This window comes from Sus scrofa, chromosome 18 (assembly GCF_000003025.6).
Source record: "Sus scrofa isolate TJ Tabasco breed Duroc chromosome 18, Sscrofa11.1, whole genome shotgun sequence".
Lineage (NCBI taxonomy): Eukaryota > Metazoa > Chordata > Mammalia > Artiodactyla > Suidae > Sus > Sus scrofa.
In genome coordinates this window covers 7,288,569-7,315,131 of record NC_010460.4, presented here as the reverse complement: position 1 = coordinate 7,315,131, position 26,563 = coordinate 7,288,569, and the positions used below count along the sequence as shown (strand labels likewise).

At 45.3% G+C, this 26,563-nt stretch overlaps 1 protein-coding gene across 4 annotated transcripts in view; it reads right to left on the bottom strand.

The window, feature by feature from the left end:
- Nucleotides 1-26,563, bottom strand: part of TRPV5 (transient receptor potential cation channel subfamily V member 5) — a 56,780-nt gene that overhangs the window by 26,834 nt on the left and 3,383 nt on the right. For 3 of the 4 annotated variants that reach the window (XR_002340352.1, XM_021078896.1, XM_003360094.5), the window contains exons 4-14: nucleotides 26,379-26,501; nucleotides 24,689-24,826; nucleotides 24,347-24,445; nucleotides 24,019-24,194; nucleotides 23,519-23,665; nucleotides 21,387-21,599; nucleotides 7,069-7,155; nucleotides 6,887-6,963; nucleotides 6,480-6,645; nucleotides 6,219-6,285; nucleotides 3,850-4,118 (exon numbers count right to left, since the gene is read on the bottom strand). Coding sequence is in view for 3 of the 4 variants with exons in the window: in XM_021078896.1 (XP_020934555.1) it covers nucleotides 3,850-4,118; nucleotides 6,219-6,285; nucleotides 6,480-6,645; nucleotides 6,887-6,963; nucleotides 7,069-7,155; nucleotides 21,387-21,599; nucleotides 23,519-23,665; nucleotides 24,019-24,194; nucleotides 24,347-24,445; nucleotides 24,689-24,826; nucleotides 26,379-26,501 (1,562 nt within the window). In the remaining variant the exon portion in view is untranslated. Of the gene's footprint in view, nucleotides 1-3,849; nucleotides 4,119-6,218; nucleotides 6,286-6,479; nucleotides 6,646-6,886; nucleotides 6,964-7,068; nucleotides 7,156-21,386; nucleotides 21,600-23,518; nucleotides 23,666-24,018; nucleotides 24,195-24,346; nucleotides 24,446-24,688; nucleotides 24,827-26,378; nucleotides 26,502-26,563 lie in introns of those variants that run through there. The other variant, XM_021078897.1, reaches the window with a different exon arrangement.

Genomic DNA, 26,563 nt, shown 5'->3' with positions numbered 1-26,563 from the left:
AAATAAAATGATTAAATAGTGTCTCTATGATCTGGGGGATGAAATGATGTTGCCTGTATTCAGGGACTTTGCAGCAAATTCAATATATACCTGTATCCTAGGAAGGAAAACTATGGGTTAATGATTGCAGACTTGGCAGGCAAAATTCTAGTGGCATGTCACGTGTTCTGTCCTTTGCCCAGTCTTCATTAATTACTTAGATGAAACATAAAAGACAAGCTTATCAAATATGTCTGTGACACAAAACTGGGAGGGATACATAATATGCCAAGATGACAAAACAATATAAAAATGACCTCACCAGTCTAGAATGCTGGTCAAAACCCACTAAATCAATTTTAAGAAAACCAATGTAAGGTCCTAGATTTATGTAGAAGACTAAAGTAGCACATTGAGTACAGGAGAAATGGTAAAAGAGTTTAGCTAAGTCGGTCATGCTGCAAAAATGTGGGGGTTTTAGTTGCTCAGAGGCCTAATATGGGCCGATTGCATATTTGCTAAAAGACTTGACTCCATTTTCGGTGCTATTTATAGTGAAGAATCCCACACGAGGAAAGGCATGACCCCTCTTTACCTGCATGCTTCCCATCAGAGCAAGACCTTTTGGAGTTCCCGTTGTGGTTAAGAATGGAACTAGTATCCATGAGGACGTGGGCTCACTCCCTGGCCTTGCTCAGTGGGTTGAGGATCCAGGGTTGCCGCAAGCTGCGGTGTAGGTCACAGATGCAGCTCAGATCTGGCATTGCTGCGACTGTGATGTAGGCTGGCAGCTGTAGCTCCGATTAGACCTCTAGCCTGGGAACCTCCATATGCCACAGGTTCAGCCCTTAAAATAAATAAATAAATAAATGAAAGACCTTTTGAGGGGTCCACAAGGTTCATGATCTATTAGGCCTGAGCAGAGGGGTCAGTCAGGGTGGATATTGGGTCCGGAAGCTTGATTAACCAGAGGAACTAACAATTCCCAAAGTAGCTCCACTCTCTATTTTGTCTTCACCCACTCACCATCTTTCTCAGCAGGCCAGGCTCCCCTCGTCCTTCTCTCTGTTTCTTAGTCACCCCAAGCTCCCTTCAACCTCAGAGCTTTCCATCCTCTTCCCTTTCCCTGGATAGCCTTTGGTCTTTATCTTAAAAAGGATGTTTGTTATTTCTCCTTGTGCCATCATTCAGCCCCTACCCTCCCCTGGTAACAGAGCCCAGCCTCCATTTAGAGAGTCACTTCTCCTCCTCTCTCAAACCATCAGTTAGAGCATACTGGACTTCACCCAGGCCTGGTTAATGAGTCTATTCTCCCCCAGACTCCACCACTTCCACTTCCACCATTCTCCGAGCTTTGGCCTTAACCTTAAATTCAAGGATGCGCCTCTGTGCATGGTGTGAGGGTGTGTTCTAATTTCATTGCTTTGCATACGGCTGTCCAGGTTTCCCAGCAATGCTTGCTGAATAGACTTTCTTTTTCCCATTTTTTTTTGGTTTGTCTTTTTTTTTGCTGTTTCTTTGGGCCGCTCCCGCAGCATATGGAGATTCCCAGGCTAGGGGTTGAATCGGAGGTGTAGCTGGCGGCCTACGCCAGAGCCACAGCAACGTGGCATCCGAGCCGCATCTGCGACCTACATCACAGCTCACCACAACGCCGGATCATTAACCCACTGAGCAAGGGCAGGGACCAAACCCGCAACCTCATAGTTCCTAGTCGGATTCGTTAACCACTGCGCCACGAAGGGAACTCCTCTTTTTCCCATTTTATGTTCTTGCCTCCCATGTCAAAGATCAATTGACCATAGGTGTCAGGGTTTATTTCTAGGTTCCCTATTCTGTTCCATTGGTCTGTCTGTTTTGATACCAGTACCACACTGTTTTGATGACTGTGGCTTTGTAATACTGCTTGAAGTCTGGGAGAGTTATGCCCCCTGCTTGGCTTTTGTTTCTCAGGATTGCTTTGGCAACTGGAATCTAATGTACAGAACAAATGAACATTTCCACAGAAAAGAAAATCATGGACCTGGAGAACAGACTTGTGGCTGCCTCGGGGGAGAGGGAGGGAGTGGGAGGGATCAGGAGCTTGGGCTTATCATATACAACTTGGAATGGATTTACAATGATATTCTGCTGAGTAGCATTGAGAACTATGCCTAGATATATTGTAACGGAATGAAGGGTGGGAAAAAATGTATACATGTAAGTGTATCTTGGCCCCCATGCTGTACAGCAGAAAAATAAATTAATTAATTAAAAAAAAAAGGATGCACCTCTGATCAGACTTGTTGCAATGAGGTGGGTTCTGGAGGAAGAGGCACTTTCAAGGGCTGTTATCCACAGCATTGAGAGACACACAGGATCCCGTAAGAAAGGAGCCCTCAGAATTTGGAACACAGAGCACCTGCTCTTTCCTTTGGGAATTTAGAGCTTCCTGATGTGATGCAAGCAAGGGACTTAGAAGAGTCAGGACAGAAGAGAGAAGAACAGAGAAACGGATATAATGTGCAGAATGGAGATCCAGGCTCTGGCCAGACGTGCCTAAAGCTAGTTTGATTCCTTAAACTTTCCCGAGATGAGGATCAACATACCCTCCCCCTCACCGTCCCCCCCCCTTTTATTTTTTTGTCTTTTTGGGGTCATACCCACAGCCTATGGAAATGCCCAGGCTAGGGGTTGAATTGGAGCTGCATGGGTGACCACAACCACAGCAATGCTGGATCCTTAACTCACTGAGCGAGGCCAGGGATCGAACCTGCATCCTCATGGATCCTAGTCGGGTTTATTACCACTGAGCCTCGACAGGAACTCCCCCCAACCCTTTTAAAGCTTATTTGAGTTTGGTTTCCTATCCCTAGAGTCAAGAGTCCCAGCTGTTACAAATCCTGGCACCCTTTCCCTTCCTTCTTCTTAATGGACTAATTAGTACCCATCTTAAATGTCATTTCATCAAGAAATCATTTCCTCACTTTCCAGTTGTGCCCTGTTCTTAGCATGTTCTACTTCTCTATGGCACGTTTGCCGCCGTAATTGTGCAGTTTTCTGAAGCCGTTTGTTTGGTGTCTGTCTTCCCAGCCATCCTGTAAGCTCCAAGAGGACACAGACTCCATCCTTGTGTATTGTATCCCTGCTCCTAGACACTTCCCAACACAGAGCAGGCTCTACATCATTATTGCGCATGAATGAAAAGTCTGAGGGGCTTAATGACGGCTGTCTTCAAATATCTGAATGGTGCTCGTATGCGAGAGGGAGGAGGGTCTGCATGCTACGAGAACTGGGGCCAGTTCTAGTCCAAGAACAGAATTATAGAAAGATAAGCTTCAGGTTAAGGCACTATGGACTTTTCTAAAAACAAAACTTTTGACCTATGAAAAAGGTCTCTCCTCCCAACCTCTGCCCAAATCTGCATGATAATCAGGTCCTTATCAACATTTAAAAATTATTGACTGACCCTCTGGTCAATAAGTGGGTGTATGCTGGGTCCTGACCAGAGGACCACTAAAGGCACTTCCAACTCTAAAATGTTATTAGCCTATTATGATATAAAGAAGATATCAAAGAGGAAACAGGAAGTTACAGAAGCAAATAGAAGATAAGTTCCAAATTAAAAACTAGAATATATATGAACAAGACAGTTTCTAGTTCCCACTGGATTCAAGGAGGACTCTGGGAGCTACCCTTCCCCTGCAATCAAGACCCAGCTCCTCTCCCACCATCCCACCCTCTTTTGTCCCCTCCATCTATCCCAAAGTACCTCTCTTGGGGTGACAGCTTCACTGGGTTATTCTAAGAGTCACCTACCGCAACATGTTCCACTTTGATTTTTCTCTCCCTCCCCGGCCCCTTTCGTAAGACTGACATCAGTGGACACACCTGGGCTCGCCAGAGCTCGTCCTGCTCGTGGGCCACCCGCCAGTGTGTGTCGCCCATCATGGCGATGAGCAGGTTGAGCATCAGCAGAGTGGCAATGATGGCGAAGGCGAAGTAGACGATGCTGAACATGAAGGGCAGATCCACGTCATAGTTGGCGGGGCCATCGATGATGGTGAGGAACAGCTCAAAGGTGCTGAAGAGCGCCATGGGGTAGTCATAGAATTGTCCCAATTTGGATGGATCCTCTGTCTGGAAAATGATAAAAAACGCTGCTCCGCCCAGGAAGGGAGCATGGAGATCAGGAAACCGGAAGTTATCACAATAAGCATGGGCCTGGTCAGCAGTCATTCAACCTGCACGTACATCCCCACTCATTTACACACAGGCACACATGCACACGTACATGGAGATGTGTGAATTACACACGGAGGTCACATTTTTACCTGTGGACCTGGCTGACTCTGACCAAGTCCTATGACCAAGCTCATCACACTGGATAATGGTAATACTCAGAATTTAGCAAAACATATATATGTAATAAGTCACTTTACATAGTGGCTCAGTGGTAAGGAACCCAACCAGCATCCATGAGGACTTGGGTTCGATCCCTGGCCTTGCTTGGTGGGTTACAGGATCCAGCATTGCCATGAACTGTGGTGTAGGTCTCAGGTGCTGCTTGGATCCTGCATTGCTGTGGCTGTGGCTATGACCGGCAGCTACAGCTCCAATTAGACCTCTAGCCTGGGAACTTCCATATGCCGCAGGTGCAGCCATAAAATCAAAATAAATAAATATGTAAGTCACTTTACTGGTTTTTACATTTCAGAAAACCAGATATTTAAAAGGCAAGTTGTTATAAGAATGCATGGACTCTCCAACAATTTTAAAGAACTGAGTACATGAAAAGGCTAAAAGAAAAGTGCCTTAAAAAAAAAAAAAATCTGCTCGGCATTCCCACTGTGGCTCAGCGGGTCAAGACTCCAACTAGTATCCATGAGGATGCCGGTTTGATCCTTAGCCTCACACAGTAGGTTAAGGCTATGGCATTGCTGAAAGTTATGGGGCAGGTTGCAGATGTGGCTCAGATCTGGTGTTGCTGTGGCTGAGGTGTAGGATGGCAGCTATAGCTCCGATTCAACCCCTAGCCTGGGAACTTCCTTATGCTGCAGGCATGGCCCTATGGAAAAAAGACAAAACAAAACAAAACAAAACAACAACAACAAAAAAACTCACTGGCCTCTAGATAACCATCTATCACTCAGAGATTTCCTGGGTGAGCTTGGATCTTCAGGAAAAAGATTTCCCTGCTCAACACATAGCTTCCTGGATGGTACTGGGCATCCTGGAAACTAATTGCAGCACTGGAACCTCTAAAAGACTCCTCATTGTGTATATGTGTAGATACAGCTGGGGAGGGTGGAGAGGAAGAAGGCATGAGGAATACTCCATACAGGCTGCCTACCACAGTTTTCCCCTCTCAGAGTTCAGATCTTGGTGTATTTATTCTTGGGCCGCTGTTTTGGGCAAACCTCCATTATGCAGGGAAATGCCTAGCCCAAGAGTTGCATCCTCTGTCCTCATGGTCTTTAAGATTGGGGTCTTCACACACACATCAAACCATTCATCTACCCATCTGGAGGTTCAGCTTCAGACACAGAGGAGTGGTTTCAGTTTCAGCTTCAGTCACGGAGGACTGGTTTTGAGTTGCCATTTTTCGCCCTTCCTTCCTCTCCCCATCTTTCCCTAAGAACGTCCACTTTGTCTCCAGGTGTTCCGTTCTCCCTTCCTCTCTCCTCTCCCCGGCCCTCTCCCCCTGCACCTTGGCCCAGAACTGGGTCCCCACTTGTCTCTCTTCTCCCAGCCTCTCTGGGGAGGCTCAGACTCTTCTGCTTTCCTCTTTCATTCTTCAAGCTCTCCAAACCCCTTTTCTGTATTTCCTTCTGCAAATTCCTTTCTTTCAACTTTGGCCACACATAGAAAAAACAAAAAAGGCACTTGATGTATTATTGACTGTTTTTTGTTTCTTCTTCTGAAGTGTCAACACAGAGCAGTTTACTGGAAGGTCTGTTTGCCTCTAGCACTTTTCACGACTGGCCAGTCTTTCCTGTTTAATATCCTGCTCACCTCAAAGCCCTTTAAAGATCTTGAATGTTATTGGCCTCAAAATTCAAAGCACATGGGTCTACTTTCTAGGCCAACCTGAGTGACCCTGATCCTACAGATATGAGTGGTTTTTGATGCACTTTCCACCAGGCGGGAAGAAAAAGCAGAGAGGCAAATGAGGAGTGAGAAAGGAGAGCAAGAGTGAGAGAGAATTTCCTGGAGAGCTGGGTTGGATGATCTGGTGGAGGAGAGAGTGGTGCTCTCACCTGAGGCAAATCCCAGAGTAACCACAGCCATCAGCCAGCAAAAACGCAACAGGTCTCCAAAAATCATCTATAAAAAACAGAGAGGAGGGTGGGGGCGGGGGAGAATCCTTTTTCCACCTGTCTCTCCGAAGCCATTGCTGATAGAGCAGAAGTCACCATAGTTTCACCAAACCCACTCCCAGCATTTTCCTTTTTGCCCCTACTCCCTCCCTCCGTCTGAGAAGGTCCAATGTCTGAGGAAAGTGTGGGGAAGGCACTGACCTTCTGGATCATGATGGTGAAGGGACCCAGCATCTGGAATCCTCGGGCAAAGTACATGACACTGCACCAGCCCAGCACCAGGGCGAAGGACATGGGTACCACCTCGCCATCAGTGTTAGAAAGACGCATCACCATGGTCACCAGCACCAGGGAGGCATAGGTGATGCTGGGGGGAGAGCAGGGAGGGCAGAGTGAGAGGAGGACTGGAAATATGCTAGGTCCCCTCCAGCACGGCATTGACTTGCATGCGCCTCCCACACTCAGCTTAGTCTTTATACCTAAGCACACGGTCACACATATAAACCCCTGGAGAAAACTCCCTGGAAGTGAGGGTCCCAGAGAGGGGATGGGAGACCTGGGACATTTCCGGCAAGGGGAGGTAGGGGGCTGGAAGCAAAGACACTCACGTGATGACATGGAATGGTCCCCCAAGGACAGTCTGTCCGAAATAGCGAGAGAAACCGACCCTGAAGATATCTGGGATCTGGGAAAAGGTCAGGAAAAAACAAACAAATAATAACGATGTGGACTGCAGTTCAGGTCGAGGCCCCAGGGGGTTGGCCTCAGCCTGGATCCGGCTGCACCTCACCTCTAGAAACAGGATGATCACAGCCCCGAAGACGGTCATCAGCTCCCCCGCCAACCGGATTTTATCTTGGTGAGTCACATAGGCCTCCTGTGGCAAGAAGTCGAGGATAAGAAGTGCCTTCTGATGGATTGAGAGGCAAATCCTTTTGAGCGAGTGATCTAATGCAGCTCAAGTCTATCCAAGTCAAAGAAAATCTCCCCCTGCCACCTGCATCACCACCACCACCCGCCTTGTATTTGCCCCTGTGGCTCAGTCTCTGACCATGGCATTAGTCTATGTACCCAAAGCATAATATTCCTATAGAGTATACACTAATAATCTGAGTTATCATCTAGCAAGTCACTTTTTATATAAGTGTTGTGAGCAATACTTTGCAGTGTGTATACTGAGGGGCTGAGGTCACATTTCAGAGTGTCAGGTTAATAAGGCTAAACTAACAGGAAGAGGTCTTAGTGGCTTGGGATGGTTTCAGCTATGCTGAAAGGCCAGCTTTTCCCATCACACTGTGGTTCCTGGTAGGTAGAATATAATCATATCATAGAATTCAGGTCCTGGAATGGACCCAGAATTTGCCAGCTCTAGAGAAACCCTGAATCAGTCACTGCAACTCCTTGAGCTGGTGTTTTTCCTCTGTGAAATGAAGACTGCAGTGCTTACCTCCCAGGGTTACTGTGAAGACCAAATCAGAAAATGTATTTGGACATAGTTTATAAACCATAGAGCACTGTAGATATGCATTGTGGGTTTTTTGTTTTGTTTTGTTTTGTTTGTTTGTTTGTTTTGTCTTTTTAGGGCTGCACCCAAAGCATATGCAAATTCCCAGGCTAGGGGTCGAATCGGAGCTGCAGCTGCCAGCCCACACCACAGCCACAGCAGCACAGGATCCACAGCCACAGCCACACAGCTGGTCTGCAGCTGTCAGACCTACACCACAGTTCATGGCAAAGCTGGATCCTTAAGCCACTGAGCAAGGCCAGGGATTGAACCCGCATCCTCATGGATAGGTTCATCACCACTGAGCCACAACGGGAACTCCTCATTGTGGTTTTATTATGACTTGGCAATATAGAAGAAGGCTTGAGACATGCTATGGATTTCAATTCTGACGAAGGACTCTGCCTTATTCTGGACAGTAGGTGTAGACGACAAAGTCCTAAGGTCAGGATGGAATAAAACCTAGCTTCCTTCTGCACAGTGAAAGGCTTGAAAGATTACTCAAAGGCAGCAGTAGAAGTCCACAGTAATGCTCCTTAATTTTTTTGAAGTTATGATTCCATCTGAGATGATCATAAAGACCACAGAGCCTATGTGCAGAACTCTATTCATATATAACATAATTCCCACATGAAATTATACAGATAATTTCGACACACTTGAGGACCCTTTAGACTTTGGGGACCTCTGTTCCCAAGGTCACATCTCTGCACCATACACCCAGGGCAGTAGCTGAGAGGCCCTGGCGATAATCTCAAATGGGGAAGATGTGATTCCCTCATTAGGACTGAAAAATGCTAACCCTCTCTGTTCTGCTAGTCACCTGGGACCTCTAGTCATCCTTCTGCAGACTGCTTCAGCTGTGTGCTTGCTGGCCCAATGAGAGGCACAGCTTTTCAAAGAGGAAGAGATGCTCTGTCATAGGAGAGGATCTAGGAGATAAAGAAGGCACTTGCATCCTGTAGCTGCTCAGTGTGTGTGTGTCATACTGAAGAAGCCAAGGATATAGGCTTTAGGGGACAGTAGGACCAGACTTACCAAGAGATGGTGGAAATGTGTTGGGTAAGTTACATGGAGCAGAGAAGATCAGGAAAGGAGTTGGTGACCAATATGCCTAGTGAACAATGTGACCTAACAACCTGTGACTAGACTCTAGTTCCCTTGCTGTTGTTGCTTAAAGGACTAACGTTCCGTAAACCTCTCTGATGTTTATCTCTCCTGAGAAACTGGCAAATTTTATCATATGTGGGACTTTTTGCTTTTGTCTTGCTCCCAAAGAAGCTCAGAATTCTTTTTTTTTTTTTAAATCTCCAGTTCTAACAACTATCTTTGAGTGCCCTTTCCACCATCCTAAAATTCAGATCATGGATCCTTTATCTTAATGTTCCTATAGTGTCTGTCTTTCAAGCCAACTCTTTTTGATCAGGTAGTAAGTAGCATGAGAAATAAATACATTAACTATAGAAATGAAATAACATTAAATACAGAAATGAAATAACTGCATCTATGCCATATATGTGCCTGTATGACTTTTTTTGAGTTTTTAAAAGAGCTTTCTTTGCACCTTGGTTGTGTATGTCTGGAAAACTGCCACCACCATTTCCTGAGAAAATTGGCTCAACAGAGATGCAAAGAACTGTGCACTAGTTGGCTGGAAGAGTTGTGAGGATTGGGGTGCCCCTTGAGGACAGCAGGAGAGTAGCATCAGCTATTCCACCAGGTGATGAACAAGTGAAACTCCAGCTAAAGGAGAATAGTGACAACCTAAATGTCCATTGACAGATGAATGGATTAAGAAGATGTGGTTTGCATACACAATGGAATACTACACAGTTATAAAAAAGAACAAAATAATGCCATTTGCAGCAACATGGATGGAACTAGAGGCTCTCATAGTAAGTGAAGTCAGTCAGAAAGAGAAAGACAAATACCATACGATATCACTTATATCTGGAATCTACTATATGACACACATGAACCTTCCCACAGAAAAGAAAATCATGGACATGGAGAACAGACTTGTGGTTGCCATGGGGGAGGGGGAGGGATTGGGATGGACTAGGAATTTGGGGTTAATAGATGCAAAGTATTGCCTTGTAATGGATAAGCAATGAGATGTTGCTGTATAACACTGGGAACTATATCTAGTCACTTATGATGGAGCATGATAGTGTGAGAAAAAGGAATGTATACATGTATGTGTAACAGAGTCATCTTGCTGTGCAGTAGGAAAATTGACATAACACGGTAAACCAGCTATGATGGAAAATATAAAAATCATTAAATAAAAATAAATAAATGAAAACTAAAGGAGAACATTGGACAAAGTTCTGGTTACCGCAACCTCCTTTTGGGGCCACCCCTCATGTATGTCTTTGTTTGTTCAACAGATTCCTATATGAGTAGGAGTTCCACTGCTCAAATTCAACAGTGAGTAACACATTCGTCAAATTCCTTGTCATTTACAAAGAGGACCAGGCTTTTATAATGTGACCTTCAACGAAAACCCTATTGTCCTAAGGGTAGGAAAATTGTGCTCCAGGTCCATCTCTGAGTCTGCTTCTGGGCTGTTGGGGTGACACAGACATCCTTCTGGTCTGCATTCGCTTCCAAGTACTACCAAGAGGAGTACATTGGCAGGGGTGTGTCAGCTGTCTGCCTACCCATCAGATGTGCTGCAGAAGGATGCTGGGGCTGGGTAGCAGGTGGAAGTAAATCCCCTCTGAGGTCCCTTTCACTCTCATGGCCTTACCATTCTCTGATGTCCTTCTGAGGTGAGGGTGGCTGAGTAGAAGGGAGGGGTTAGATGTATCTCCCTGTAGAGGGAGCAAACTCCTGGTGCAACAGAATGAGCAGCCTCTCATAAGTAAGGGCTTCTGTGCATATACATTTAACCCTGAGTTCACCTGATGTTCGTAGGTAACCATTTTGCCTCTGCTCAACCTGGAATCTGACTTCCCTGAAATATCTGTCTCCACCACTCTGTCCCCAAAGGTCCCCTCCCTTAAAACAGGTTGGGGAGTGCCACAGTCTCCTGAGAGCCTTCCTTGCTGCTCTCTAAGACCACCATGCAGACCCTTTTATAAGGCTTTTATTTGTTTGCTTAAAAAAAAAAAAAAAAACCCTGCTCTCTGGAAAACAAAAGGTAATATACATGTGTGAAAGTTGCTGTAAAAATAATGGTACCTCATACAATTCAATAGCAAGAAAATACAAACAATCCGATTTTAAAAAATGGACTTGAATACACATTTTCCCAAAGAAGACATATTTAAGTTGACAGGTACACAAAAAGGTGCCAACATCACTAGTCATCAGGGAAATGCAAATCTAAACTACAATGAGGTATCACCTCATACCTGTTAGGATGGCTATTATCAGAGAGACAGGCAATAACAAGTGTTGGCAAGGACGTGGAGAAAAAGGAACCATTGTACAATGCTGGTAGGAATGTAAATTGAAAACAGAATAGAAAGTTGCTCAAAAAATTAACAATGGAACCCCCACATGATCCAGCAATTCTACTTCTGGGTATACATCCAAAGGAAATGAAAACAGAATCTGGAAGACATAGCCACATGTTAACTGCAACATTGTTTGCAGTAGCAAAGCTAAGTGTCCATCAATGGATAATGGATAAAGAAGATGAAAGGTATGTATGTATACACAATGGAATATTATTCAGCCATGAGAAAAAAAGAAATCCTGTCATTTGTGACAACAGAGATGGACCTTGAGGGCATTAGGCTGAGTGAAATAAGCTCCAACAGGTTAAGACAAATACTGCATGGTATCACTTATATGTGGAATTTTTTTTTAAGTCAAACGCCCAGAAACAGAGAGCAGAAAAGTGATTGCCAGGGGAAGGGTGGTGGATGAAATAGGAAGAAATTGGTTAAAGGGTACAAACCTTCAGCTATAAGATGAATGAGGTTTGAGGAGTTGATGGTAACACATGGTAACTATAGGTATTGCATTGTGTTGTACAATTCGTATTTGCTAAGAGAGTAGAATTTAATTATTCTAACTTTAAAAAAGATAAATATGTGAGATGATGGATATGTTAACTAGACAGGAAGGCTTTTACAATGTATATTAATTGTGATGAACACTTTAAATACAATTTCATTTGTCAGTTATGCCTCAATTAAGCAAATAATGATAGCGGTGGGCTATAAAAAAAGCTTTCTTTTCTTTTGATTTCAAGAATTCTAGTGTTTCACACTGATGTGTAAGGTTGGCTCAGTTTGTAAGAGATTCTTTTCAAAGTTGAGAAAGATTTTAGTGTTTTAAAAATGGACAGGGGCTTGGAATGGATAAACAATGAGATCCTGCTGTATAGCACTGGGAACTATATCTAGTCACTTATGATGGAGGATAATGTGAGAAAAAGAATGTATGTATGTATGTATGTATGTATGTATGTATGACTGGGTCACTTTACCATACAGTAGACAATTGACACAACACTGTAAACCAAATATAATGGAAAAAATAAAAAATAAAAATGGACAAAGGCATTGAATTTTTTTTTTTTTTTTGTCCTTTTAAGGGCCACATCCATAGAATATGGAGGTTCCCAGGCTAGAGGTCTAATTGGAGCTATTGCCTCCGGCCTACACCACAGCCACAGCAACACCAGATCAAAGCCATGTCTGCGAACTACACCACAGCTCACAGCAACGTCAGATCCTTAACCCACTGAGCGAGGCCAGGGATCGAACCGCAACCTCATGATTCCTAGTCAGATTCATTTCCGCTGTGCCATGACGGGAACTCTGCATTGAATTTTAATGATAGACTTTCTGATGTCTGTTGAGCTGATAAGAATTCCCCCTTAATCGACCACATTTGCATCTTTAGAGTTAAACCCTAAACTCAAAGTGGTAATGAGTTTTTCTTTGAATTTTTAAGGATTTTATTCCTTGGGAATTGTACTCAAGATTTCCTATCTTCACTGAGGGGCTGAACCACAGTTTTCCAGATATGTGGTTCATATGAAAAGGTTTTGGGATCAAGGGTATATTTGGTGAAGTGAATTAATAGAGACACATTCTCAAGGTCCAGTTCATTCAGCCTCTCAGTTCCCTCATATGCTCCCCTGGCCTTCAAACCCACAAGGCCACTGCCTAATGCAAACCCATACCACCCAATCTACCCTGTACCCTCACCCCCCTCATTAAACCCATTCCTCACTTCGCTTTTGAACCAACATTTCCCAAAGGCAAATATCACCATGTGGCTTCTCTGGATTAGGAAGATGAGGTGTATATACACAATGGAATACTACTCAGCCATAGAAAAGAATGACATAATGCCATTTGCAGCAACATGGATGGAACTAGAGAATCTCATACTGAGTGAAATGAGCCAGAAAGACAAAGACAAATACCATATGATGTCACTTATAACTGGAATCTAATATCCAGCACAAATGAACATCTCCTCAGAATAGAAAATCATGCACTTGGAGAAAAGACTTGTGGCTGCCTGATGGGAGGGGGAGGGAGTGGGAGGGATCGGGAGCTTGGGCTTATCAGACACAACTTAGAATAGATTTACAAGGAGATCCTGCTGAGTAGCATTGAGAACTATGTCTAGATACTCATGTCGCAACAGAACAAAGGGTGGAGGGAAAATGTATACATATAAGGATAACTTGATCCCCTTGCTGTACAGTGGGAAAATTAAAAAAAAAAAAAAAACAAAAAAAAACCTTTCCTAGCAGTTTCCATTGTGGCTCAGTGGAAATGAACTTGACTAGTGTTCATGAGGATGTGGGTTCGACCCCTGGCCTTGCTCAGTGGGTTGAGGATCTGACATTGCTGTGAGCTGTGATGTAGGTCACAGATGTGGCTCAGATCTCGTGTTGCTATGGCTGTGGTGTAGGCTGGCAGCTGTAGCTCCTATTTGACCCCTGGCCTGGGAACTTCCATATGTTGTGGGTGCAGCCCTAAAAAAAAAAAAAAAAAAAAAATTAAAATTAAAATGAGAAGGAAATGGGACTGTCAGATATTATGGGACTGTCAGATATTCTCTAAATCTTTATCATATTAGATTCAATAGATAAAGTCTACATTTAATTAATAACTATTAATAGAATCCTACTACTCAGCAACGCAGAGGTAACAACAGGAATGAAACTTAAAGTGAAAACTGGTTGCCTCCTGTTTTTTTCTGGGGGGGGAGTAAGCCATAGGTGAGGAAGGGCCAGCCAGCACACTGTGGCTCTTCATTACACCTGCCATTTGAATTTTAAATCATGAACAGGTATTCTTTTGCTTAGAAGTGCTGATTGTGAGATAGGATTAAAAAAATAAGTCTCAGAGCATCAAGCATGAGGTACAGAATTCTTGTTGGTTGCACACATGTTCTTTTAGTAGGACGTGTGCATTGTGAGATAAGAATAACAAATCAAACTCAGACTACCGAGGTGAGGTTCAGAACCCTTGCTGGTCTGTCTCCTGCCCTGTGTCCCCAACCTCTGTGGGACCTCCAGCCATGTTGAATGATTGGGGTCTTCAGTGGTTAAGTCAGGTCTCCGCATGAACTGTGCCTTTTTCTTCTTCTTCTTCTTCTTTTTTTTTTTTTTTTTTTTTTTTGCCTTTTCTTGAGCTGCTCCCTCAGCATATGGAGGTTCCCAGGCTAGGAGTCTAATCGGAGCTGCAGCCACAGGCCTATGCCAGAACCACAGAAGTGCGGGATCCAAGCCACATCTGCGACCCACACCACAGCTCACAGCAACGCTGGATCCTTAACCCACGGACCAAGGCCAGGGAACGAACCCGCAACCTCATGGCTCCTAATTGGATTCATTAACCATTGTGCCACGAAGGGAACTCTTGTGTGCCCTTTTCTTAAAATGCGTACCTCCACCACATTTTTCTGGTTCACCCTTAACCCTCAAAACTCAGGTCACAGTGCTGCTCCCGGGTCTCCCTTCCTGGCCCTCCACACCCAGGTCAGGTGTATCTCTGTAGGAACAGGATGTTGGACTCTGCCTTCTCTGGGACACCACATGTCTGGACATTCCATGGCTCACCAGGAATCTTAGGGCTCCCTAAGGGCAGGGACCTCTAACTCATACTTTGTATCCACTGTGCACATATAGTAGATGCTACATTCATGAGTAAGGAAAGGAGAAAGGAGGGAGGGAGGGGTAGAAGGCAGGTGTGGCTGAGCGTGACCTGAGAGTTGCAGAAGGGAGGTAAAGAGGTAGAGGGGGCTCAGAAAGTGGGAATGGCAGGGGTATGGGGGGCTGCAAACAGGGAAAAGGATGACAAGGAACTGGGCTTGTCTGGAATTTCCAGATTCCTAGCTCAAGGTCACCTAAGCAGGCTTAGCTAATAATACACTGAGAAAATGCTCCCCCAACCCCTTGAAAAATAAATGTCTTTCAACAATGACTGGAATTCCTTACATCTTTACATGGCTTAGTTCAAGTCAGATCCCCTGTGAAGGCTGGCCATTCCTCCTTTGTTGAGAATTGGCTTCAAGAGATTACTCTCACTTACCAACTGGCTGCCCCATTGTCAGAAGGGACCGGCATGGCAGAGCCGGAGTACCACCCTGTGGGGCAGGGTGGGGAGCATGCACTACCACTAGGAAGAGGAGAAGGCACTGGATACCATTGTCGAGCCCCATCCTAGACTCTTTCTTCCTCCTCAAGATTCTTGCAGAGGGATTAAGCACCCAGAAAGCAACCTGTGGGCTCATAATGAAGGGTTACTTTCATCCTTAATGTTGGGCAGGGACTCCTAAGCAGGTTGCCCATCAGAATGAGCTGGGAAATTGTGTCAATTTTGTCACAAGCTACATGCCCCGGCCAACCCTGGGGACTCCAATCCAATTCATTTGGAGCGTGGACCTGGCATCTTCTTTTTTAGATAAAATTGTTCCTGCTATGTACTCAAACTTTGAGAACCACTGGGCCAAAGAGAGAGGAAGATCTGATTCCCATCTAAGTCTCCCTTCCAAGGGCTTATTTCAAGCCCTAGGCTCTGTGTTTTCTAAGATGAACTTGGGAAACGTCTGCTCTCTACAGAGGAGTCCCTATTCATCCGCAAGGAAGTCTGACTTACCCTCTATCTGCAAAGTTTAATCATACTGAAAACAGGGACTATTATCAAAATTAGAGAAGAGTCAGTAGTTCAGTAGCTAGAGGTGGGAAGTAATTCCATGTCTGAGTCTCTCCCCTTTACCCCAGCTTCCTTATCTCAGCAGGTGTACCCAGGGACAGGCGGTGTCACCGGCCCCGGGTGGCTCACAAAGCCTGGAGACATGAGTTTCTCTCGCCATGGGTCCAAGAAAGAAGACTGGGATCTGGCACATCATTCTAGAGGGAGAAATGTCCTGGCTTCGCATTAAAGGTGAAGGTGTTTGAAGCAAAGCCCACCAGAACCCTAACCTCAGCACAGCCCTTACTGGCTGAGTGTCTTTGCCAACATACTTAACCTCTGTGGACTTCAGATTCACCATCTTTGAAATGGTAATTACCATTTAATTTACTAATTAGGATGTCCATGAGGACCAAATGGTGTGATGAATGCTTTATCATCTGAAATGTGGGCCACAGAATCACAACATGGGCATCGCCCAGCAGCGAGTCGGAGACACGGAACTTCAGCCTTCCTGTCAAAATCCACATTTTAACAAAATTTCAGAAGCTTTGGCAAATGCGTATAAAGTGCAGAAAACAAGCACCCAGTCAAAGTTATTTTTACTTGCTTCTCCTCTTCTCTGTCCCATCTCTGACTTGTGCTATTTCCAGCTGGTTTAGGACCCCTGAGCAAGATAGTGTAGCGCTGGAGTTCAGCTGGGTTTTCAAATAACTATGGTGCTTTGGTTTGTTGAGAGCTTTTGAGGAATTGTGCTGTGTAGAAAAAGCAACCCACTGACCACGATAGGTAGTGGATGATTTAAAACAAATGGAACCCATGAGTCACTCCTGCCATGACCTCTCCCATCCCATCCACTGTGGAACAATGATGGTTTTACCTTCAGTAAGTCCCCTGACACCAACCACTTCTCTCTGTCTCCCCATCACATCCTGAGACCAACCCACCAATGGCTTGCTGCACTGTAATAGCCCCTTAACTGGTCTCCCCACATTTTGCTAGCCCCTTCAAACCTGTCTTCTACTCTCCAAACAGAGACATTCTTCTAAAACAAAAGTGTTATTAAGTGTCTCCCCTGTGTCAAATCCTTGTGAGCCTCCCATTACCTTTGAGATAAAGAATAAATCCTCAATTTGGCCTGCAAGGTCCTGTATGATCTGGGAAAGATCTGCCTGGACAACCTCATCTGGAGGCTCCTGCCCCAGCTCCCTGTGGCCAGTCTTCCTTTAGCTCCTGGACATTGGTGAGCGTCTGCTGCCTCAGGGCCTTTGCATATGCATCTTCTCTGCCTGGAACTCACTTTCCACCTTTAATTCATAACCAGATCTGAGCTCTGTTGCATTCCTCAGGGAAGCCTTCTCTGGCCTCTCAGAGTACCCAGGCCTCTGTTATAAGCACTCTCAGCACTCTCTTTTCTAGTTATAGGAAAAAATAATGTGAATTGTAACAATCACAGGTTGCAATGAAATATCTATTCATTTCCTGAACATCAGTCTGTAAGCTCCAAAGGGGGAGAGGTTACATGCATTTGGCTCAGACCAGGTTGAGTTTCCAATACCTTCAGCAACGTTCAGGGCCCCACCAGGCTTTTGGTGATTCTACACAGTAATGTCACAAAACAATATTGAATGAATTAGGCAAGTGATGTGGAAGAAAGGGCAGTGGGGAGATCAAGGAAATCTTCAAAACACAGAAAGAAAATCTGGTGATGGGAGATTAATGCCCTGTGGCTGAACAGCACGTCAAGAATCTCAATGATCAGAGTGGAGGACTTCACACTGAAAAGTGGGAGCTAGTTGGACCTCAAAGACAGAAACCACCAACTCTCAGCCCAAGTGAGTGTTAAAATCACTCAAGGAATTTCTTAAAAATACAATTGCAGGGGCCTCAGCTTCAGACACGCTGATGTATTTGGTGTGGGGTAGCTTAGGAATCAGTATTTTTACCAGCTTCCCATGTTTTTAATATGTAGTCTTGGTTAAAAACTACTGATACAAAACTTATGGTTTCCAAATGAGACAGGTTGGGGGGTGAGGGGAGGCATTGAGAGTTTAAAATAGAAATGCTGTAAAATTTGGTTGTGATGATTGTTATATACTTATAAATGTAATACAATTTCAAAAATGGGTAGAAGATATAAACAGACAGTTCTCCAAAGAATACATACAGATGGCCAAAAACACATGAAAAGATATTCAACATCACTCATTATTAGAGAAATGCAAATCAAAACCACTATGAGGTACCACCTTACACCAGCCAGAATGGCCATCATCCAAAAGTCTACAAACAATAAGGGCTGGAGAGGGTGTGGAGAAAAAGGAACCCTATGACACTGTTGATGGGATTGTAAATTGGTGCAACCACTGTGGAAAACAGTGTGGAGATTCCTCAGAAAACTAAAAATAGAACTACCATTGACCCAGCAATCCCACTCCTGGGCATCTATCCAGAGAAAACCATGACTCACAAAGATACATGTACTCCAATGTTTATTGCAGCATTATTTGCAATAGCCAAGACATGGAAACAACCTAAATGTCCATCGACAGAGGAATGAATCAAGAAGATGTGGTACATATAGACAACAGAATATTACTCAGCCATTAAAAGGAATGAAATAACCAGCATTTTCAGCAACATGGATGGACCTGGAAATTATCATGCTAAGTGAAGCCAGTCAGACAATGAGACACCAGCATCAAATGCTTTCACTGACATGTGGAATCTGAAAAAAGGACAGAATGAACTCCTTTGCAGAACAGATACTGACTCACAGACTTTGAAAAACTTACGGTTCCCAAAGGAAACAGTTTGGGGATGGGGGATGTGCTGGGGTTGTGGGATGGAAATCCTATAAAGTTGGATTGTGATGATCATTGTACAACTACAAATGTAATAAATGTATTGAGTAATAAGAAAAATAAAATGCAAAAAAAATTTCATTAAGTTATTAAAAGCAAAAGCAAAACCAAAACAAAACTAAAAACTACTGATACAGCAAGAGACAGGATCTGCCCAAGGTCAAACAGCTATTTGGTTTCAGAGTTAGGTTGAGATTTTTGGTAACAAAATCTAGCCCTCCTAATCCCAGACTTTGAACTTTCCGCTCATCTGGAAACCTAAGAGAACCAGGGCTAGCATGTGTGTTGTTCTGCCTCAACCAAGTGGACTTTGAATGGAGACAGAAAATTATCGCAATTGAGTTCCTGAGAAATCCTAGACAAGTATAACTTTTATGGTTGAACAAGGAGGCAGTCAGAGTGAAGACATTTATTGGAATTTCTCCAAAACTGCACAGAGATAAACTAACTCCAACCTCATCTATGTCTACTTTTGGGTAGTTTGTGCCATGTCATAAAAACAAATAGTATTTATTTCATCTGTCTTGAGACGGTGCTCTGGGCTGCTCTCCTGGAGCCCAGCGACTTTTCTAGATCCCATGAGACCCACAGAGGAAGTCCTACACAGAGAGCTCTGTCTCTCTAGATTATTAATATAATTGGATATAAAAGTGTTCATTCATCTGAGAAAAAGCTCCATGGGCTAACTAATATAGCATCAATGGCATTCATCAAGTCAAGACTCTCTATTGGTACCTTTTCATTTTTCTAAGACTTGCAAGTAATAAAAAAAAGTAGAAAGAAATAATTTCCTATTATTTAACAGATGTGGTGCCTAATGAAAGCAGAATCTTTCAAATCATGCTGATAATTTGGGGAGCTCTTGATTGAATACACTACTGAATAAGAGGAACACAGGCATTCCATTAACTCAGGACAAAGCCTCAATGTGTAATGTCTAAAAACACAGATCTTCAACGGTATTCTTCACTACTCAAACTCTTTACAGCAGAGGTACCCCTACCCCCCCCCAAGGTAGGGGTTGAATCAGAGCTACAGCTGCCAGCCTATGCCAAAGCCACAGCAACGTGGGATCCAAGCCGAGTCTGCAACCTATACCACAGCTCACAGCAATGCCAGATCCCCAACCAACTGAGTGAGGCCAGGGATCGAACCCACATCCTCATAGATCCTAGTCTGGTTCTTAGCCACTCAGCCACAAAGGGAACTCCTTACAGCAGCATTCTTAAGTCCCCTCTCCCACCAAGAAAAGAATATTCAAAAGTCAGGAATTTTCTATTTGGGCCAAAATGGTTTTTATCAAAGTAGAAGACAAAAAGAGTTAAAATGCCAAAGGGGGAAAAGGAAGAGTAGCAGAGAAAATAGAAGGACACAGATCATGCACTCAGCTATAATTATGCTTCACCTGGTCCTGAGGCAAGGGGAGGGATCGCCTAATAATAATTCTGACTATCTGGGTCAAAGGAACATGTCTGTACATAATGAGTCAAGCCCTAAAAAGGAAGAGACACAGAGGGAGGAGCCTCAGTGCTAATCAGTTGCTCAGCAACACCCACCTCTTAGGCTGGAAGGCTATCTCTGTTTTAGATCTGGAAACTCCGCCAAGTTAGTTTGAACAAAGGAAGATTAGAAAAGAATGGTTACCTACGAACATCAAGTGAACTCAGGGTTAAATGTATATGCACAGAAGCACTTACTTATGAGAGCCTGCTCATTCTGTTGCACCAGGAGTTTGCTCCCTCTACAGGGAGATACATCTAACCCCTCCCTTCTACTCAGCCACCCTCACCTCAGAAGGACATCAGAGAATGGTAAGGCCATGAGAGTGAAAGGGACCTCAGAGGGGATTTACTTCCACCTGCTACCCAGCCCCAGCATCCTTCTGCAGCACATCTGACGGGTGGGCAGACAGCTGACACACCCCTGCCAATGTACTCCTCTTGGTAGTACTTGGAAGCGAATGCAGACCAGAAGGATGTCTGTGTCACCCCAACAGCCCAGAAGCAGACTCAGAGATGGACCTGGAGCACAATTTTCCTACCCTTAGGACAATAGGGTTTTCGTTGAAGGTCACATTATAAAAGCCTGGTCCTCTTTGTAAATGACAAGGAATTTGACGAATGTGTGGCATTTTTAATACCAAGCATTCTTTGAAAGTTAACAAGAAAGCCATTGCTCCCTGGACAAGTCCACTTTGACTCATTAAGCCCCATCTCTGGCCCCCTTATCTCCTGGCTAATTTCTATCTGGGCCATCAGGAGCCAGCCCCTGCTGGAGCCAAGTGAATGGTATGTTTCCCAAGTGGTTTGGCTCTGGTTTCCAGCACCATCATCCAGTGCTACCATTCCCTCCATTCCCTTATTATTATTAATTTTAGTGCTGCACCTGCAGCATATGGAAGTTCCCAGTCTAGGAATCAAACTGGAGCTGCAGCTGTGCCTACATCACTGCCATGCCATAGCAATTTGGGATTGAGCCACATCTGTGACTTACACTACAGCTCATGGCAGTGCTGGATCCTTAACCCACTGAGTGAGGCCAGGGATGGAACCCGCATCCTCATGGATACTACCACTGAGCCATGATGGGAACTCCCCTTCCATCCCTTTCTGAGAAGAGTTACCTGGAGCAGTTTCTGCTGGAAGATGGTGATGTCTCGGGGACTTGTGCAGTTGCGACTCCGGGGCTTGAGGGGGCGGTGGATGCAGCACATGGTGAAGCAGACCATGTAGAGCACATACAAGGTGCCCAGGATGCAGAAGTACGGCCGCCCGTACCGCCTCCACTTGAAGCTCACCAGCTGCTTTACTGGTGTCTGTTCCAGGATCTGGCGAGCCTGCCGTGGAAGAAGGGTACAGCTTGAGGTGACCACCAGAGCGAGGAGTTCTGGGTTTCCCACTGGGTCCCAGATGGTGAGGGTCATAGTCCACGGTCATAGTCCACATGAGCATCATTCATTCACTTTGCCTGCCATTTCTTTCACCATTAGTAAATCTCCACTGTCTTCCAGGCCTCATGCTGGTGCTAGAGATGAGCAGTGACCACAGTAAACACAGGACATATAGTACCATAGAGACTCTGAAAGATGAGCCACTGATGGTTGAGTGAAGGGAGAGGGATGAAAGATCACTTGGTAGAGTAGCCACAGCTCCCGCTGAGGCAGGGTGGTATGAGAAGATGGCAGATGCGGTGTGGACTGGGGACATGGCAGAACCTAGGGAGGGGTGGGCATGAGTTAGCCCACGTGAAGTAGCAATGGGCCAGATCATACCTTGTGAATGCCAAGGTAAGGAGTTTGACTTTGTTTTCCAACACAGTGGGAGACAATTGGCAGGGGTAGGTTCAAGCAAGAAGGTAGTCAGATTTGCCCTAAAAGTGTTGTGGACCTGAGAGGAGTAACAGATGACATGGGGAGTAGGGTGTGGCCATAGTCTAAGCCAGGTGGTCAGTGCTCAGATGTGAGTAGATAGTGAGCAGTTAAAGACACTCATGGAAGTGGATGATGAATGGCATGGGGCATCGGAGGAAGCAGGACAAGGCAAGGCTAGAGCAGAGCTGAAAGGACTAACCCCTAGCAGAAAGACCATCTTTTCCATTGAACCTAGAGGGAAGGAGAGGAAGAAAGGGCAGTTTCCAGATTCAGTGGGAAGAAGTGGGAAGCTGAAGGAGCTCCAGCTAGATAGCCTCTCTTCATCATGAGGTAGGAATCTGGGTCTCCCAACAGAACTGCAAGTAAAGGTGGTGAGGGGTAGAAAAGGGGCTGGAAAGGAATTTCGAGGGAATAAAAAAGTAACTGTCCAAAGACAAGAATAAAATCTGTAGGAGAAGCTTGAGAGCTAGCTGAAATCAGAGACCAAGGATTCAAGGTGGCACAAGATCCAAGGGGCTGGAGTTCCAATTCCTAAGAAATCCTGATTGAAGCTTATTTGTTTCCAGAGACAGTCTCACGTTTTCCTCTACTCATGAATACCAGCAACCATCTGAGTTTTATGGCTCTAGAATGATTCCTAGGAAATTGTTGGGTGGCAGATAAACAATGGGAACTAAATTTTGCCACCATCTTGGAGGTTCTAGAAAAAAGGACAAAGTATTTTCTACTCTCCTTAAATCTTCAACAAACATTCCTTTCCCTCATATCGTTCAATCCACTATTGTCTGAATGACCCATGCGTTTTTCCCTCTCTTGGAAAACTCTCTTTTTCCTCATCTTGCTGGTGCCTTCCACCTCCCCCCTGGAAGCCCAGTTCCAGCATGACCTCTGAGACACCTTCTCTGGTCCAACCAAGCCAAGGTAACCTCGTTCTGCTGCCCCTGTGCATAGTACAGACCCTATGATGGCTTATGCTGTACTCTATGACAATTATTGAGGACAGGGATGGGCAATTGGCAACACTGACTGACAGGAACTGCATTTTAATGATTTCTGTATTCTCAGTTCCTGCTAGAGTGCCTGGGATGCAGCAAAGAAGCTCAGTATGTTGAATGAATGAATGATAGGGAGCAATTTCTATTTGGAGAGTTCCTCTTCCATAAGTTTGGTATGAGAAAGGAAGAGGGAGGGAACAGAGCTAAGCAGAGGAAGAGTAGAGTTAGGAATGAGGTAGTGACTGGAATTTTCTCCCATAGGTCCCATCACTCTGTCCTCATCTCCATCTGTTTTACAGGGCAGGGAAGTATCTGGAGCCCAGAATCTTAGCAAATGGACATGTTCTGCACAGACACCTGACAGCACCTAACCCCTCATGGTATCCATACCTCCCGCTTCTTAGAAGAGACCACAAGCTCTAGAAAGGACACGTCTTCTCCCCAGGAGTCAATCTCCGTCAGGTCATAGAGAGTGGAGGTGAGCGGGCCACACGTCCACTGGATGTGCTTCCGCTTCTGCATCAGGTGCTGGAACATCTGAGAGAACACAGGGGTGAGCTGGAGGGTCAGTGTGCAAGGATCTGGTCAAGGGGAACCACACAGTTGAAGAGGAATTAAAAAGACTCTGTTTACATGAACCCTCTTTTAATTTTGTGTCTATCTCTCCTTCCCACAAACCCTATAAAGGTCTGAAAGAAGGGAATAGACAAAGGGAGCAGAACTTTGGGTACCACAGCAGAAATCCTCAAGTAAGATTCTCTAATCCACCCAAGTCCTGAGGCTGAGGGTGTTAGAGATGGGGTCAGAAGTAAGGGACCACCACCCTTTTGGGGAATTTGGGAAGAAGAGTCAGGAGGAGGACACTGTGGGATTCGGGGAGCATCCCTCACCACGGTGTTGCCCTCCACTCCGGCCAGCTTGAAGGGGGTGAGACCCTCGTGATTGGGCACGAGCTCCAGGGACTGTAGGTGGTCCCCACGACCGTCATAGGACAGCAGCAGGTTGTACATCTGGCAGGCAAAGGTTTTGTTGGGCTGGAGGACGAGGATGTGCAACACTGTGTTTCCTGGGGGAGGACATGTGGTGTCACGTAGCCATTGGGACCAGAGTCCCTGAGGCTCCCCATGGACTCTGCCCCAGGGTGGGGGGGCCCAAGGGCTGCCCCAGCCCCTCCACTCACACCCCCCATCCTCGCTCCCCCTCCAGCCCAGCTCTTACCCAGGGAGTCCTGGGCCCGGATGTCAGCTCCATGATCAATGAGTAGCCTCACCATCTCCTCACTGCCCATGCAGGCAGCAAAAGACAAAGGATACTCTCCTGGGGATGCAGAGGGCACCAGGCATGAGAGTGCAGCTGGGGTGGGCAGTCTCTTGCTCCCCCTTTCTCAGCTCTGGGCCGGAAACACTTGTCAGCAGAGGCAGGGCTGGTGCAGAGGGTCGTGGGGTGGGCAGTTGGCTCTGGCCCTCAGCCCTCTGCCAGCTTCCCTGAGCCTGGAGCCCCCCTCAGAGCCCCCCCACCCTGATTTGCTCCTGCCCTCCAAGCCCTGGGCCTGGCTCTCACCAAAGTAGATGAGGTTCTGGGGACTGAGGCGGTAGGCTGAGCCTACAGCTCTTGCAGAGACATTGGCCCCATGGGCGAGCAAGGCTTTCACCAAGTTCACGTTCTGATTCATGATGGCTATGTGCAGTGCCGTCTGACCTGGACAAGAGAGTCGGTCATGTGGTCTATTCCCAGTTCTTTCAGAGACACAGCATCCCTGGCTGATGGGGGTCCCTGACAGATCCTTGCATGGATTTCTGCCCTTTACTGGGCAGAATGGTGTGAGACTGAGGACAGTTGGCTCACTCAGCTGTCCTACCTCTCAGCTACTGGGGGCAGCAGATAAAAGTAATCACTCTAGAGCTTCTTTGAAAGCCATAGAGTTCTGTCCTTCATGGCACATAGAAAGAGTTGAAGGAAAATAAGAAATGGCTCAATTAACAAGTCAACAAATAACAAATACTGGAGAGGATGTAGGGAAAAGGGAACCCTCCTAACTGTTGGTGGAAATTTACCACAACCACTATGGAAAACAGTATAGAGATTCCTCAGAAAACTAAATATAGAACAACCACATGATCCAGTAATCCCAGTCCCAGGCATATATCAACACGAAACTTTCCCTGAAAAAGATACATGCACCCCTATGTTCACTGCAGCACTATTCACAATAGCCAAGACATGGAAACAACCTAAATGTCCACTGACAGATGGAAGGATTAAGAAGATGTGGTACATATACACAATGGAATACTACTTAGCCAGCAAAAAAGAACAAAAGAGGAGTTCCCTTTGTGGCTGGCTTAGTAGTTAATGAGCCCGACTAGGATCCATGAGGATGTGGGTTCCATCCCTGGCCTCACTCAGCGGGTTAAGGATCTGGCATTGCCATGAGCTGTGGTGTAGGTCACAGACTTGACTCAGATCCCACATTGCTGTGGCTGTGACCAGCAGCTGCAGCTCTGATTCTACCCCTAGAATGGGAACTTCCATATGCCATGAGTGCAGCCCTAAAAAGCAAAAAAAAAAAGGAAAAAAATATTGCCATTTGCAGCAACATGGATGGAACTAGAGACTCTCATACTATGTGAAGTAAGTCAGAAAGAGAAAGACATACCATATGATATCACTTATATCTGGAATCTAATATATGGCATAAAGGAACCTTTCCACAGAAAAGAAAATCATGGACTTGGAGAACAGACTTGTGGTTGCCAAGAGGGAGAGGGAGGGAGTGGGATGGACTGGGAGTTTGGGGTTAGTAGACGCAGACTATTGCATTTGGAGTGGATAAGCAAGGAGATCCTGCTGTTCAGCATAGGGAACTATATCCAGCCACCTGTGATGGAACATGATGGAGGATAATGTGAGAAAAATAAGGTATATATACACTGATCACTTTGTATATATATATGTATATATATATATATGTGTGTGTGTGTGTGTATATAATATATATATATATATATGTATTAGTTGGGTCACTTTGTTGTACCACAGAAATTGATAGAACATTGTAAATCAACTATAATAAAAAATTTGAAAAAAAAATGGCTCAAGGAGGTCATGGATATTCAGAGTTCAGACTAGAACCTTTGCATTCCTCTCAGCACAAGGGAGTCCTTCCTGAACCCTCCACCACACCTTCCCAACCTACTCTCAGATGCCCCCCTACCTGTGTTCACCTTGAAAGATCGTTCAGGCTCCTCACCTACAAATGGCTCACATATGGTGGGCTCCTTGACCAGCTCCGGGGCAGCCTCCATCAGCACGGTGGCAGCCTCCAGGTTGTCGTAGAGGGCAGCTACGTGCAGTGCTGTCTCCCCCAGGGCTCCTGGAGCGGAGTGAGACAGGAGCATCAAACATTCCCCACAGACACTGTCCAGGGCCCCTTGG